Consider the following 15,971-nt stretch of genomic DNA (forward strand, 5'->3'; position numbering starts at 1 on the left):
AGAATGATTAGGATCCATGGCTTTTTGATAAAATCGAACTAGACCGAAATTCTAAGGGATTGAGTAGGCCCAAGCCCAATAAGAATAAAACCCTAGCAGCAGAATATAAATAAGACTAAAAAATCAAAATTCATTTGAAACCCTAGGAATTCACTGATGGCGCTCCCATTCCCTAACTCCCTCTTCCTTTCACCATTCCTAAATCTGAGTATGAGAGTATCTGACCATTCCTTCTCGTCTCATCTCTTTCATTCGACCATTCGACCATTCTTGATAATTGATAACATTCATCTTCTCAGTTCTCATCTCTTTCATTCGACCATTCTTGATACATTCTCAATTCTCATCTAATCTCTTCTCAGTGGAAGACCAAAGGTAATATCCTTTATTTGCATTCGTTTATTAGTTTTTAGATTTAGATTTATTTTTTATTTTTCGTTTAATTATTTAGATTTATCTCTTATTTTTCGTTTATTTTCCCCTCTTTTATTTAAGATTTAGATTTATTTGTTGTAATTTGTTATTTTAGATGTATTTGTTGTTTTTTTTTTCGTCTTCTGTTCATCGTCTTCTGTTCATCGTCTTCTGTTTAGTGTTTATCGTATTCTGTTATTTTAGAATTATCTCTGTTTTGTTATTTTTTTTTTCGTCTTCTGTTCATCGTCTTTTGTTGTATATTAGATATTAGTTCTAATGCCCAATCTACTGCTTCTTTTAAGAAAGTTGTGAGGAAAAGGATGAAAGATGGATCTCTAGTATGGGATCACTATGACAAAGAAGAAATTAGTGAAGGAGTTCGAGCTTCTTGCAAATATTGTAAGATTAAATACAATTGTGACACAAAAAAGAATGGAACTAGTACTTTGTGGGCTCACATTAACAACTGCCGTAAGTATCCCTACAATACCCCTAAAGATTCAAAGCAAAGTTTACTTTCCTTTCAATATAATGGTAAAGATAAGCGAGCTGGTAATGTTAGTATTACTTATAACAAATGTGATGCAATGAGTTGTAGAAAAGTCTTGTCTTTTATGATAATAGTTGACGAGCTTCCATTTAAGTTTGTTGAGGGTCTAGGTATTTTGCATTATTCAAGTTTTAGAGCCTATAGGTTTCGTGTGCCTTCCAGAGTGACTATTGCTAAAGATTGTTATGAGATTTTTATATTTGAAAAACGAAAGCTTAAGAGTAACTTGAAAAAGATTGATGCTAGAATTTCTTTAACTACTGATACATGGACTTCTATTCAACAAATCAATTACATGTGTTTAACTGCTCATTTTATTGATAATGATTGAAAATTACAAAAGAGAGTTTTAAATTTTCGTCCAATTTCTAGTCACAAGGGTGATGATATTGGTAAAGCTGTAGAAAAATGTTTGCTTGAATGGGGGCTTGATAAAATATTTTGTATCACAGTTGACAATGCTTCCGCTAATGACACTGCTATTGTTTATTTGAAAAAAAAGATAAACGGTTGGAAAACAGGGGTTCTTAAGTGTCAATTCTTACATATGCGTTGTGTAGCTCATATAATTAATTTGGTGAAGGTGATGGAATGAAACTTGTTAGTGATTCAATTCAACGCATAAGGCAAGCTGTTAGATTCAGTAAGCAGTCACCTGCAAGATTACAAAAATTTTTAAAATGTGTTTTAGATGAGAAAATTAGTTCCAAAAAATTGATGTGTCTTGATGTGATTACTAGGTGGAATTCTACCTTTTTGATGTTGAGTACCGCTATTAATCTTGTACTTGCATTTGAGAGGTATGCAGAGGAGGATCCTCATTATGAGGCTGAGTTGAAAGAAAGAGATAAGAAATTAGGCAAGCCTGAACATGATGATTGGGAGAATGTTAAAAGATTTTTTGAATTCTTAGGAAGTTTTTATCAGTTGACTTTGCGTGTTTCTGGATCTAAGTATGTTACCGCTAATTTGTTTTTTCGTGAACTTCTGAATGTTTCTGCACTTTTGAAAGAGTTGAGTGTTGGTGATGACTTGGAAATGTCAATGATGGCTAATAAAATGAAAGAGAAATGTGACAAGTATTGGGGTGATCCTAAAAAATAAACTTGGTCATTTTAATTGCTGTAGTATTTGATCCTCGCTATAAGATTGATTATGTGGAGTGGATGTTGACTGAAATTTATGAAGAAAAGAAAGCAAAGTCATTGCTTTGAAATTAAGGGAGAGTTTGAATGCTTTGTTTGAGAAGTATCAAGGTTCGTCATTAAGTGAATCGAATAAGGAAGAAGTGTCATCTTCTACTAAGGATGAGAATGTTCCGTTTGCACAAAAGAAAATTGAGTATTTTAAGAACAAATATAGGAAACAAAAGTGTGAGAAAGAGGGAGAATTAAAGGCTAAGTTGGATAAGTATTTGGATGAAGATACTGAAGAGGATTTTGAGAATTTTGATATTTTAAGTTGGTGGAAGTTTAATAGTCTTATGTTTCCTACCATGGCAAAAATAGCACGTGATGTGTTGGCCGTCTCGATCTTCACTGTGGCTTCAGAAAGTGTATTTACTACGGGTGGAAGGGTTGTTAATCCTTTTAGGAGTTCTCTTACTCCTAAAGTTGTGGAGAGTTTAATTTGTACTCAAGATTAGCTTCGTTCATCCCCTATTCCTAATGTTGAAGAAGCTTTGGAAGATCTTGAACAACTTGAAGAAGGTAACTTATTTACAAATTACATTATTTTGTAATATACACAAAATTGAGTTTATTAATTCTTTTTTTGTGTTTTTTTTTGCAAGATTTGAGTAAAATGGTGTTGGAAGATCTCGGTGATGATGGCTCAACATATCTCAACACCATTGAAATTGAAGATTGATGAACTTTGTATTTTGTAAATTGTAATATGGAATTTGTATTTTATAATGAACTTTTAAATTTGTTTGAATGTTTGATGAACATTTTAAGTTGTTTTAGCCTATTTTTAATGAACACTTTAAGTTGTAAAGATTAATGAATGGACCGATTGTTGAAAATTTTCTATTGGAATCGATTCAGCCAAACTAGACTAGTTCGATTCTATTCGGTGCGATTTGGACTGAAATTTTCACTTCGGTTTGGTTCAATTTTGATAGTAAAAATTATGATTTGGATTTGAACTAAAAATTTCAACACCGAATTTAATTTGATTTGATTTAGATTTGTGTATAATCCAAACCAAACACCGAACTTTCACCCCTATTTGTGCATAATCAAACCATCTTAAACAATTATCAACAATTATCTTTCATCTTTTCCTCAATAGTTACAACTTTTCTCACAAGAATTTATATTCTTATATCTACATTTTGAATTCTATTCCTCAAGGTATGTCAAATCTTCCATCAAAACAACTAACTTCACAATTTCATGATTCAAATTCATTTAAAAACATAATAAACCCTAAACAAATATAAAAAAAAAAAAAAAAAACCAAAATCAATAAACCCTAATTCACAAGAAGCAACAAATAAAGTACATAAAACAATAAATAGATTCGTTATAGCAAATACCATAAAGTGAAATTATTCGCAAATCAACTGCCATTGATGTGTTCTTGCTTTGTTTAAAATTTAAACTCCATTATTATGCTATGTTTTCCTAAACCTTTTTTCTCACCATTTGAGGATCCAAATCCTTTTATTTCATAAAAATGTTAATAAAATTTCTGAGCAAAAACTTCAAAGATATAATATGTCAAAGACGTAGATTCTAAAATTTAAACACAACGACAAGTTTTTACAAAAAATCCAAAATGGCTCAAAACTTTTCTCTAACAGTCTACTCTTCCTCCTCGGCTTCATTCTCACCAATGTTAAAATACCGCAACTCATATACGTTACGATCCTTGTTAGAAGCGATGACCCGAAGCCAATCTCGTACATTATGCTTCTTCAAGTATTTTTTTGTTAAATACTTCAAGTACCTGAGAATAAATACACACATTGTTCATAAAACTCATTGTGGTTATGGCTATGGCTATGGCTACGGTTATGATGATTTAGCCAACAAATTTTAATCACATCAATTACCAAATAATTATGGTAAATTAATCAGTTGAAATGTTTTTCACAAAACAACACAATGAGAAACAAAGTACACATACTATATGGAGTATACAGCAAAGGGATTCAAAATAATCCCTTGGGTCCTATAATTGCACCAAACCAAGTTCAACAAAAAGATAAGCACCTACAAGCTACAGAAACCTCAAAATGGCAAGGAAAAAACACAATTCAACAGGTTTCAATCATATTATACGAACAAAATTATTCGTTTTATCCCTTTGATTTTGCTATAAAAAGTAACAATTTCACTAGACAACATATCACTAAAGGAAGAGATGAGTTGAAGTTATGAATAACTACGAGTTCAAAAGAATATCATTGTCAAATGAACATTAAGTTCCAAAACTAGATCAATAGAATACTAAAGACACTAAAAGCAACCAAACAATAAATCGCACAATTTAGTACAGTCGTCTTGAAAAGTTCGGGGGCCATATTCAAAACTTTTATTCTGCACCTTATTTATAATAAATAGTTATTTTATTAACAAACTTAACATATTTCTTTTTTTTATCTTTTTCATACATGAGAGAAAGAGGAGGCCCTGTACGATCGATTACCTCGCACTCTCAAAAACCCACTGCAATTTACAACTCAATTAGCAAGCACAAATAACCTATAACTTCCACTAAATTCATAAGACATACGAGACTTTTTCATTTTAATGAAAAGGTTTTATATTAACCAAATTTGTTTCAAAACTTTGCATACCACAAATGATTAACTCACCATCAACAGAACAATTATTTACTACTAATAGCTTATATAAACATAATCATTAAATCATGTGCACTTCTTAGCTCTTAGGTATGTTAAGTTGAGAAACAAGTTTTGGTTAGTCACTATTAGTGGTAAACTAGTAAGGGTAAAATACAATTGATCCACAGCAAAACCCTTGACTAGGTGGAGCCACTTTGGCATTGGGGTTCAGCTGCATACTTGTTTACTCGACAAAGTTCCAATACAATAGTCTGGTATAACAACAATCTCCACAACACTAAAATTCACATAATAATCCACTTAGGGTGTTGTTTGGTATGCATTCTTTTGGATCAAATAAGGGAAACGGATAAGCAAATTCATTACTTTGCGTTTGTTAAGATAATTAGGTAACCATTTCCGTTTTCTTTGGTAATTGATTCCTTCAAATCATTTCCACTCTCAAAGTTGTGGTAATACTTTCTTTACTCTAATTGCCGATATTCTTGTCACTTTAAAAGCAAATAACAAGATCCATTAATCTCACACTTTATTGTCTACAACTAGATGCAAAATTGCCAATATGAAATATGCTTTGATTTATGAAATGGATAGATATGAAACTTCCAATTGAAATTTTAAATATAAAAATATTTCTTATTCAACTATAGAGCTCAATCAAAACATAAATCCAGCCAAATTTGCTTTACACAAATCTCTTTCATTTATTTTTTTGGGGAAAATGTACAAATAAACTAAACTATGTTCGATCCGCTAAAAATAAACTCAACTATTGTTTATTTTTAAATAAATCCATCTATTCGGTATAATTACTGAAAATAAACATAACTATTGTATGTTCCTAATTCTTAATTTACAAAAAATTTTAAAAATTGTTATAAACAATAGATCAGTTTTTTTAGCAAATATACCTAATAGTTAGGTTTATTAAAAAATAAATAATAGGTGGATTTACTTTTAGTGGATCAAGCATAGGTTGGTTTATTATTAACAATTTACCCTATTTATTTTCACGGTAACAATCTCTTGGTTATTTTATATTTTGTTTTTACATTTGATTTTTTGATTTCTAATAACTTGAATTATCTCATTGAAAGTTTTATTATAATACCTCATATTCCTCATCTTTTTTTTAAAAAAAAAATTTACATTTAATTGAGTTGCTATGTGCTTTCGAAGTAATTATTTGTATTTAGTTGTTATAAATTTATAACAATGAAGTATACGGTTTTTGCTATGCTTGTCATAATTTTATTTTTTTTTTGTGTTCATCTGCATTTTATCACTTTGATGATTTTTTTATGAAAAGATTGCGTTGAGCACTTGAAGGCAATGATGGAAATAATGGAGTTATGGAACAATTACCAAACAACTGACAACAATAACCTTTATCATTTCCCTTACCCCTCCTTTAAGAGTTCTCTTTTCGTTCTCCCTTCCACATTTTATACCAAACACCCCATAAAACATAGACATCAATTTCTTAAACAGAAGAAAAAAAATCAAACAATCCATCAGGAGTTTAAGGGCTTAATTCATTTTCAATAATCAACAATTTAAAATCATCAAACCCCCAAAACACCAAAAACCTAAAAACCTGATAATTTTTCAACCCATTCAATAAAATGAAACAAAACCTAATCAATCAATAAAATAGACCAAAACAACAACAAAGAAATGGAACAAGAAGATAAGAATAAACGAAAAAGAAAATATACCTCTTGGAGAAATTACTGCCACATTTAACAGCAATTAAGCTCTTCTCGCGAGTAACTGTAACAGAATCTCCGAGGGCACCCGCCTTACCACCAACCTTGATTCTCTCCTGAAAAAACTTCTCCAGAGAAGCAATGTCCATAATTTTATCTTCTACAGGCTTTGTACAGTCGATTGTGAAGGAAGCTCCCTTCTCCTTGCCCTTGGCACCGGCTACTGCTCCACGACACATCTTCTCTGTCTTCTCTGATCTGCAAACAGAAAAACAGCAAGGAAATTCAGTGATCCGGTGCGAATTGGAGACTCCATTAATCAATGCGAAGGAGATGAAAGAAAAATTACTGGAATAGAGGAATGTGAGGGATTGGAGCCGGCGTGAATCGGAGAAATCGAAAATTAAAGATTAATAGGGTTAACTGTTAACATTATATAGAGAAAGAATGTCCATGGAGGTTGTTTTAAGGGTTTTGTGAAACAGTTACCTCATAATAAAACCATCAATATTTAATTTGCGTGTGTAATAAATTGCACATTTTTTTCATTTTCTTGGCATTTTTCAATTGTAATTCTAAAGGAATCAATGTATTAATTGATATCTTTAAGGTCAAAATTTATAAATGCCCATAAAATTAAAATGTTGTTATACGCGCGAATTGGACTGGCCTAAATTGATAGTCTCATAATGAGACCGTCTCGTTCAAGTTTTTTTGTTTGTGAAATCATGTGGCCATGTGGGTATGGGCCTTTCCAGGTTTATGTTTTTAACAAATTTTTTAGAGACCATTTTTAATTGGACGGCCCAAAAAGAAATATTAAAAATAGGCATTTAGAATATTTAAGTACTTAAAGTACTTACTCGATGGACATTAAAGATATTGTAAGTAGGTATTAAGGATATTGTAAGTAAACATTAAGGACAGAGTAACTAGGCTAATAGTCTAGGTTTCTCGGTAGGCATTAAGAATATTATAAGTAGGCAGTTTAAATACCTTTTCGGTGGCATTAAGTATATTGTATGTAGACATTAAGGATAATGTAAACAGACGTTAAGGATACAGCAGGTAAACATTAAGATTTAATGGGTTGGGTCTAAGAGACGTCTCTCAAAGAGACGGACCGAACGTATGTTTTTTCTTTGAGCCCAAAGTCACTAGCTGCTAAACATTTCATACATGAGCTACTCTTGAGAAAGATCGTCTCTCAGTGAAACGATTTTTAAAAAAAGAGTTCGTATGCTATAATTGTATTAGTTAGGCTAATCAACCAATATATGAAAAATGTCTTATAGTAAGACCGTCTCACAAAAGAATTTGTGTTTGCACATTTCATGGGGTGAGATGTTCGATGTAAAATATCTGTGGAATCAGATGCAGTTGTATAATAATGAGTCTTATATATATGTAGGTCTCTTGAGAGAACTGTTTTTGAGAGACAGCTCCCAAATTCGAGTTTAATTAATTTAAAAAAAAAAGTATACCAAACTTTTTTTAAAATACACGCACGCATTTCACAAAACACCTACTACACAACTTTTAGTAAATATTTTAAAGGAACAAGTGTCAAAAGTACCTAATAAATTTTTTTTCCAAAACATACTTAATAAAAAATTTTAATTTCAAATCCAACTAACAGTGCCCCTGAATCAGCAACTCAAACCACAATCAGAGCCCCCGAATCAGTTCACCCAGCAACTATAATAACCACCACATCCATTCCAACTCCAACTAACAGTGCTGCCACTTCATTCACTGCCAATTGTGGTCAACGAAGGGTTAAACATGTTGCAAGGAGGATGAAGCCGGACAAGTCTACACCAACACAAGGGAGTCAACAACAATCCAGCTATGTTAATGATGTAGTAGACCAAAGTAGTCAAGTTTGAAACATTTGTCATATTTTGTGTTTGTATTGGATAATTATGAAACTTTAGTTGTGTGAACCTCTAGATTTATGTTGGATGATGCTCTTATGTTGTGTTTGTATTGGATGATGTGTGAACTTTTTTATAGATGATATTCTAAGAGTTATATATGATGTTGTGTTTGTATTGGATAATTATGTTGTGTTCTTGAACTCTTTTGAAAAGAAAAATTTTATTAAGTACTCTTTTAAAAAGAAAAAATTTTATTAGGTACTCTTCGGAAAAAAAAATTTTTATTAGGTACTTTTTAAAGATGGGGCAAAAAAGATAACGGAAACCTTAACCCCAGCCGTTACTTGGTACTCTTTTGAAAAGAAAATTTTTTTTAGGTATGTTTTGGAAAAAAAAAATTTATTAGGTACTTTTTTGAAAAAAAAATAATTTTATTAGGTACTTTTTGACACTTTTTCCTATTTTAAACTAGTTTTAAAAGGCATTTAAAAAATTTTAGTAGCTATTTTGCATACTAAAGTAGGCATTTAAACAATTTTTTAATGAAATTTTAAATAATTATAGTAGGTATTTTTGTGGTTTAAAGTATGTGGTGTTTCCTAATTAAGTAGGCATTTTGAAAAATTGATGTAGCCATTTTGATATAGTTATAGTAAGTATTTTTGCATACTGAAATAGACATAGAAACACCTAGAACACACATAGACTCATACACCAAATAACTTAAACACCTATAACACATAACATAAACTCCTACAGCATATAACCTAACTACGTACAACAAATAACTAACACCTATAGCACAGTTAGCACATAACAAAAGTACCTACATCACTTAACAAAAACACTACAGTGAATAACCTAAACACCTACAGTGCATAACCTAAACACGTACAGCGCATAACCTAAACACTTACAACAAATAATTTAAACACCTACAACACCTAACACTTGACAATTTCAACATGTTAAAAACACCTACTTGACATATTATGAACCTTCACTTAACGTATCCTAAATGTCTACTTGAGGTATCTTAAAATCCTACCGAACAAGCATGCACTTACACTACGTTTTCCATTTTTTATTTAAAAAAAAATATAAGGAGTCAGCCCTATAGAGATGGTCTCTTTAACAACAATAATGCTTATATATTTAGTTGAAGTAATATTGACTTGTAAATATAGGAATTTGGTAACTGTTGAAATATTATTTGTTGAGAAATAAGTTGAAGAATATTTTAAATCGGTGCTTTTGATTTTGAAATGTTACAATATTTAACGTTTTGAAGACAACTATTTATACCAAAAGGCTACTTCAAAATTATCACTAAATATTTTAAAGTACTTTATTAAATAATAATATTTTATTATTAAGTAGTCTTTTAACCTCCTTAAATCACACAACTATTTAAACAGTTGTGACTTATATCGAACACGCTCAAAATAAACCAGTGTCCGTTAAAACTCAAAATAAAAATAGTTATTAATGATGGAAATTAATTCAAACTAAATTGGACTCTTGTAAAACATTAAATTTAAAAATAGTAATTACTTTGACCATTAAACTTTAGTTTCAGCTAGTAAAGGTCGGTCAAAATCAAATACAATCAATTTTGATATGTAAAATTTAGTTACAGCTAGAAAAATCAAATTTAATAATATCAGTTTTATTCGATATAAATCAATTAAAAAACCAATTAATATCATTTAAATAGTAGTAGTAAAATTAGCTGAATTACAGGAGCTTTATAGCTAAGTAGTCCAAACTTATATTCCAATAATTTCATATTAGATGAGAATTTAATAATTCTTGCAATTCTCTTAAATTTAACATATCTCAATTTTCAAAAAAAAAAAAAGTATAATTATTAATGAAAAATATAAGTTTTCATGACAAATCTAATATTTTATGTTAAAACATACTTCCTTCGTTTTGAAATGCTTACTATATTATGATTATTATTATTATTAACATTATTCATCGTTTAACCTTATTTTATGGAGTATAATTTTATATATAATAGCTAATGTATAAGAAAAATATAGTCAAATGAAATTTTATTAGAATCATTTAATCGCATACTTTTATAACATTAACTTTTTATAATTTTTAAATGTATATAATTTAATATATAATAATTAAAATAACACATTAAATTGCGTAAAAAATCAAATATATCAAGTAAAGTAGGATGAATAAAATATGCATCTAAGAATTCGAGTTGATATAGTGGTGGACAAAGACCGTTTTATTCATAACTAGTCGTATGGTCCATGAAAATTGTGTGGACCTCTAACGATCATCTCTTTCTCAATATTTTAACACCTAACCCTTCCTGATATTTTCGTGTTGAGTTCAGCCCTTCAAAGTATATTCACTCATCCATCAAACATATTAAAAACATAATAAACCCTAAACCAAAAGAATCTAATTTAAAAAATCCTAAAATCATTAAACCATAACTTCAAAAAAACCAACAAAATCCAACAAATAAAGTACATAAAACAGTAAATAAATTCGTTATAGCAAATAAGATGAACAAGTGAGAATATTCGCAATTCAGCAAGTCTTTTAATTGATGTGTTGCTTTGTTGAAGTTAAATTCTAGGCAAAATCTCCAAAGTCTACTCTTCTTCCTCAGCTTCATTCTCACCAATGTTAAAATACCGCAACTCATATACGTTGCGATCCTTGTTAGACGCAATGACACGAAGCCAATCTCGCACATTATGCTTCTTCAAGTATTTTTTGGTCAAATACTTCAAGTACCTGAGAATAATACACACATAGTTCATAAAACTCATTGCAATTATGGATGATAATGGTGATTTAGCCAACAAATGTCCATCACATCAAAATACCAAATCATCATCATCATCGTACCCAATATATCCCGCTCATAGAAAATCAATAAGCAAGGTCTGAGGAGGAAAAGACGGCGACAACTCATATCCATATAAGACAGCGCGGCCAAAGAGTCACTCAACTCGAAATTGCAAATAACCATGGTAAATTAATCAATTGAGATGTTTTTCACAAAACATCAGAATGAAAAACAAAGTATACGTGTTCTATCCTATATAATTACTTGGTTCCATATTACTTGCTGAATTACAAGATAATGCACTATTCATTCATCATCCTTCAATTGTGATTAATTATAATCTATAAGTTAAAACATAGTAAAGTGGAATCTTGTGTGATTCGTATCAATGCAAAAATTATTAATATCAAATTTTATAAATTTGTATTCTTCATAATTAGAGATATTAAAAATTGTATTGGATGAGCATAGGTCTAATCCGAGACAGGTATAGCAAGATTCAAATCTAGACCCTAATTTTTTATTGGACCCAGGACTCGAATCTGTAGGGTCTGAAAAATTTGGACGCGAAAGAGGGTCTGGCATGTTAAAGGTCTGGATCTGGGTCCAGAGCAATTTTATTTTTTTCCTGAAGATTTTGTAAAAATATATTATGAAGTACAATTTTCGACCGTTCACATAATATTGTTTAAATATTTTCGATTAACTAGGATCTTCTAATATTTTATACTAATTGAGCGAAATAAATGAAGTCTTCCAATGTTCAAGTTGTTATAAAGAAATATTTATCAAGTCTTTAATTTTTAAGGTATAGATATAATGATCACATTTTAAATTACATGAACCGATAAAGTTCAAAATCACGTAATGTTCAAAAACATAAAATTTCAAATCAAACAATTAAATTCACATGATAGCTAATATATAATTTTTTTTATAAAAATGTAAATGGGTCAATGGGTCGGATCTGGGTCTCAAACGTGTAGACCTGGACCCGAACCCTAAGGTCATGGATCCAGATCCGACCTAGATCAATAGGGTCCAAAAATAGATGAATCCAAACCCTTAAAATTAGGGTCGGGTCAGTTCCCTACTTACAAGCTACAAAATCCTTAAAATGGCAAGGAAAAAACACAATTCAAAAGGTTTCGAGTCATATTATACAAGCAAAACTACTTGCTTCATCCCTTTGATTTTACTATTAAACATTATTAAAAAAACATTTTCACTCGCAACATGTCACTACAAATAAATTGAAAAGATCATTAACTGCGAGTACAAAAGAATATCATTGTCAAATGAAGTTTAAGTTCCTCAACCCACATCAATAGAATACTGAAGACAGTCAAAGCAACCAAACCATAAATCGCACAATTTGCAACTCAATAACAAGCACAAACAAGCTATAACTTCCACTAAATTCATAAGACATAGGAGACCTTTCATTTTAACAAAAAGGTTGTCTATAAAACAAATTTGTTTCACAACTTTGCATACCACAGAGGACTAACTCACCATGAACAGAACAATTATTTACAACTAATGGCTTATATAATACTCCAATAATCGCTGAATCGGGTGCACTTCTTAGCTCTTAGGTATGTGAAGATGAGAAGCAAGCTTTTGTTAGTCACTGACAATGGTAAACTAGGTAGAGCCACTAAAGCATTGGGGTTCAGCTGCATACTTGTTCAGTCAACAAAATTGCATTTTAACAGTCTGATATAACAACAATCTCCACAACACTACAATGCAGATAATAATTCACTTAAAATATAGTCATCAACTTCTTAACCAGAAACAAAAATCAAAAATAAAAAATCAAACTATCCATCAGGAGCATTGGATAAAAAATGCCGTACAAGTCGCAATTGCAATAACAAGAGTGATGGGTTTATCATAACACTTGAATATCGGTTGAAATCAAAAGATATCCCTAATGATAGCCCAACATGTGGTATGTTTTACGCCTTTACAAAGTGTGATATATCGGTTCATTATTTTCAAAAACCTTTTCAACGACTGTTTTTACACTACGATCAGGAACTTAAGCGCTTACTTCATTTTCAATAACCCGGAATTAGAGCTGTTCATGGGCGGTGAAAACGATCGCCAAATACTTACGATGTTAAGAACAAACAACAATGAGCAAAATTAAGTTTGACAAAGTAACAAACAAGGACACAAAGATTTAAGGAGGTTCACCCAATGATGGCTACGTCCTCCGTGGTGTGTAGTTTATGTTTATATTATATCAAATGAATACAAACAACACTTCAATATGAAGAATTACAATTGAGATAGAGATAACAACAATAGGCTATGTGTTTGGCTTAAGGGTTGTGTTTGATGTGTTTTGCATACTTGAAGTGTGGGTATGAGAGCCCTATTTATAGTGCTAGGTACTTGAAGATGAATGGCTCACATAAATACATAGTTAATTTAGGGTAATGAATACTATGAAATAACTCTAAGAACTTGAAAAGGCATTATCTCAAGAGTCACACACATGAGACTCTTCACCTTAATCTTCATTAACACCAATAATTCCCATGAATACTCTTCACCTTCTTACACCCTTTTGGATTCCACAACTCAAGAGTTACACACATGAATTCAACCCTTTAATGTGCACTCAAGTCACACATTAGTATACTATCATTTATAATCACATTAGTATACTACCATTCATAACAGGCGGGCTACCCGCCAGGCCCGGTTTGCCCGGCTCGAAAAACGGGCGGGCATGGACAGCTTTTTTTAAAAAAAATTTAAGCCCGCCAAGCTAATTGGGCGGGTAGCGACACGTAAAAAATACCCGCGGGTATACCCGCCCGCCCGCTTACTTTAATATATATTAAATATTTAATAATCAATTTAATTTTTAAATTTTAAGTAACCAAAAAAGAAAAAAAAAGAAAAAAATAAAAAGGAAGTAAGCGGCTAAGCGCCTCTTTTAATGTCACTTCACTTTCACTTTTCCAGTAACCCTAAAATTTCACTTGCCTCTTGCCCTCTTTTCCGGTACGCCGTCTTGCCTCTTGCCCTCTTCATTTCTTCACATTTCCAATTCCATTCTCCATTCTCCAATCTCCAATCTCCAATCTCCATTAAAGCTTCCCGGCGGTACTCCTCCAGATTCCAGTAACCCAACTTTATATTTTCAATTATATTTTTGATATTTATGTAATAAATACCCGCCTACCCGCGGGTACCGCCCGCTTAAAAAATGGGCGGGTAGCGACAAAAAATTATGCCCGCAAATGCGGGCGCGGTTTTGTAAATTTTTGCCCGCGGGTAGATTTTATGGCAAATACCCGCGGGTATACCCGCCCATGAACACCTCTACCCGGAATCTAACATCATCAAATTCCAAAAACACCAAAACCTAAAAACTCTGATAATTTTTCAATCCATTCAATAAAAATTAAACAAAGCCTAATTAATGGCATTAAAAATAGACCACAACAACAACAACAAAGAAATGGAACAACAAGATAAGAATAAACGAAAAAGAAAATATACCTCTTGGAGAAATTACTGTCACATTTAACAGTAATCATGCTCTTCTCACGAGTAACTGTAACCGTATCTCCGAGCGCACCCGCCTTACCACCAACCTTGATTCTCTCCTGAAAAAACTTCTCAAGAGAAGCAATGTCCATAATTTTATCTTCAACAGGCTTTGTACAATCGATTGTGAAGGAAGCACCCTTCTTCTTGCCTTTGGCACCGGCTACTGCTCCTCGACACATCTTCTCAGTCTTCTATGATCTGCAAACAGAAAAACAGCAAAGAAATTCAGTGTCCCAGTGCGAATTGGCGACTCCATTAATGAATTCGAATGAGATGAATGACAGATTTACTGGAATGGAGGAATGTGAGGGAATGGAGCCGGCGTGAATTGGAGAAATCGAAATGAAAAGACTAATAGGGTTAACCGTTAACAATATTATATAGAGAAAATGTCCATGGAAGAGGTTTTTAGGGCTTTGTGAAATCATGTAGGTATGGGCTTTTGAAAATTTGAAAAACTTCGTTTAAATTTTATTTTCAGATGTCTTTGACTTCAAAGCTAGGCTTAGTATATTCTCATTTTTACTAACAACGAATTAAAAAAAGTGGTTAAAATTTTAGTCAAGCCTGAAGTCGCTGTCAGTAACAGCGACTTAAACCTTAATGTCGCTGTCGACTTCAAGCTTGACTAAAATTTTGACTTTTATTGACTTTTTTGTATGATTTAAACTAGCCGTTAAAATTGAAAAATAATGTTATGAAGTTGAAAATAGCCGTTGTTATTATGTTCTATAAATAACTCCATCATTTCCCTACTTCATTATATTCAAACTCCATCATTCTTGTTCTAGTTAATCGATTTTGAAGGTAACATAAAGTATTATGTTAGTATTATTCTCAATTTATAAATGTTAATATTATTTTTGAATGTTTACTTATGTTACTATATCATATGTGTTCCGTAGATATCACAGGAGCATTCTATTGAAGAGCTTTGTGATTGTGGTTATGAAGTTGAGATTAATACAGATTGGAGCGACGTCGATCCTGGCTGTGATTTTGTTGCTTGTCCTTTCTACTTAGATGAAGGATTCGAATGCACGTACTTTAGGTGGGTTGCTCCGAAGGGTACCAAATGGCTTAAAAAAGAAAAATAAGAGCTTAAAGATGAGGTATTTAATCTCAAGAGACAAATAGATGATATGGAACATAGTAAAGAAGAGACTGAAAGGATTATGAGAAAGTTGAAGAAACA

The 15,971-nt window shown here is 31.5% G+C and overlaps 2 protein-coding genes across 2 annotated transcripts; both read right to left on the reverse strand.

Moving 5' to 3' along the window:
- Positions 1-3,617: 3,617 nt before the first annotated feature.
- On the reverse strand, positions 3,618-6,977 carry LOC130817825 (60S ribosomal protein L22-3-like). Its single transcript, XM_057683744.1, has 3 exons — positions 6,843-6,977; positions 6,503-6,751; positions 3,618-3,922 (listed from the first exon to the last, which is right to left on the reverse strand). The coding sequence occupies exons 2-3, from the start codon at positions 6,730-6,732 to the stop codon at positions 3,778-3,780; spliced, it is 375 nt and encodes a 124-aa protein (XP_057539727.1). The 5' UTR covers positions 6,733-6,751; positions 6,843-6,977; the 3' UTR covers positions 3,618-3,777.
- A 3,597-nt stretch (positions 6,978-10,574) lies between these two features.
- LOC130817831 (60S ribosomal protein L22-3-like) lies at positions 10,575-15,217 on the reverse strand. The gene is made up of 3 exons (XM_057683757.1): positions 15,067-15,217; positions 14,726-14,974; positions 10,575-11,145 (listed from the first exon to the last, which is right to left on the reverse strand). The coding sequence occupies exons 2-3, from the start codon at positions 14,953-14,955 to the stop codon at positions 11,001-11,003; spliced, it is 375 nt and encodes a 124-aa protein (XP_057539740.1). The 5' UTR covers positions 14,956-14,974; positions 15,067-15,217; the 3' UTR covers positions 10,575-11,000.
- Between the last annotated feature and the right edge of the window lie 754 nt (positions 15,218-15,971).

The sequence above is a fragment of the Amaranthus tricolor genome, chromosome 1 (genome assembly GCF_026212465.1).
Source record: "Amaranthus tricolor cultivar Red isolate AtriRed21 chromosome 1, ASM2621246v1, whole genome shotgun sequence".
Taxonomy (NCBI): domain Eukaryota; kingdom Viridiplantae; phylum Streptophyta; class Magnoliopsida; order Caryophyllales; family Amaranthaceae; genus Amaranthus; species Amaranthus tricolor.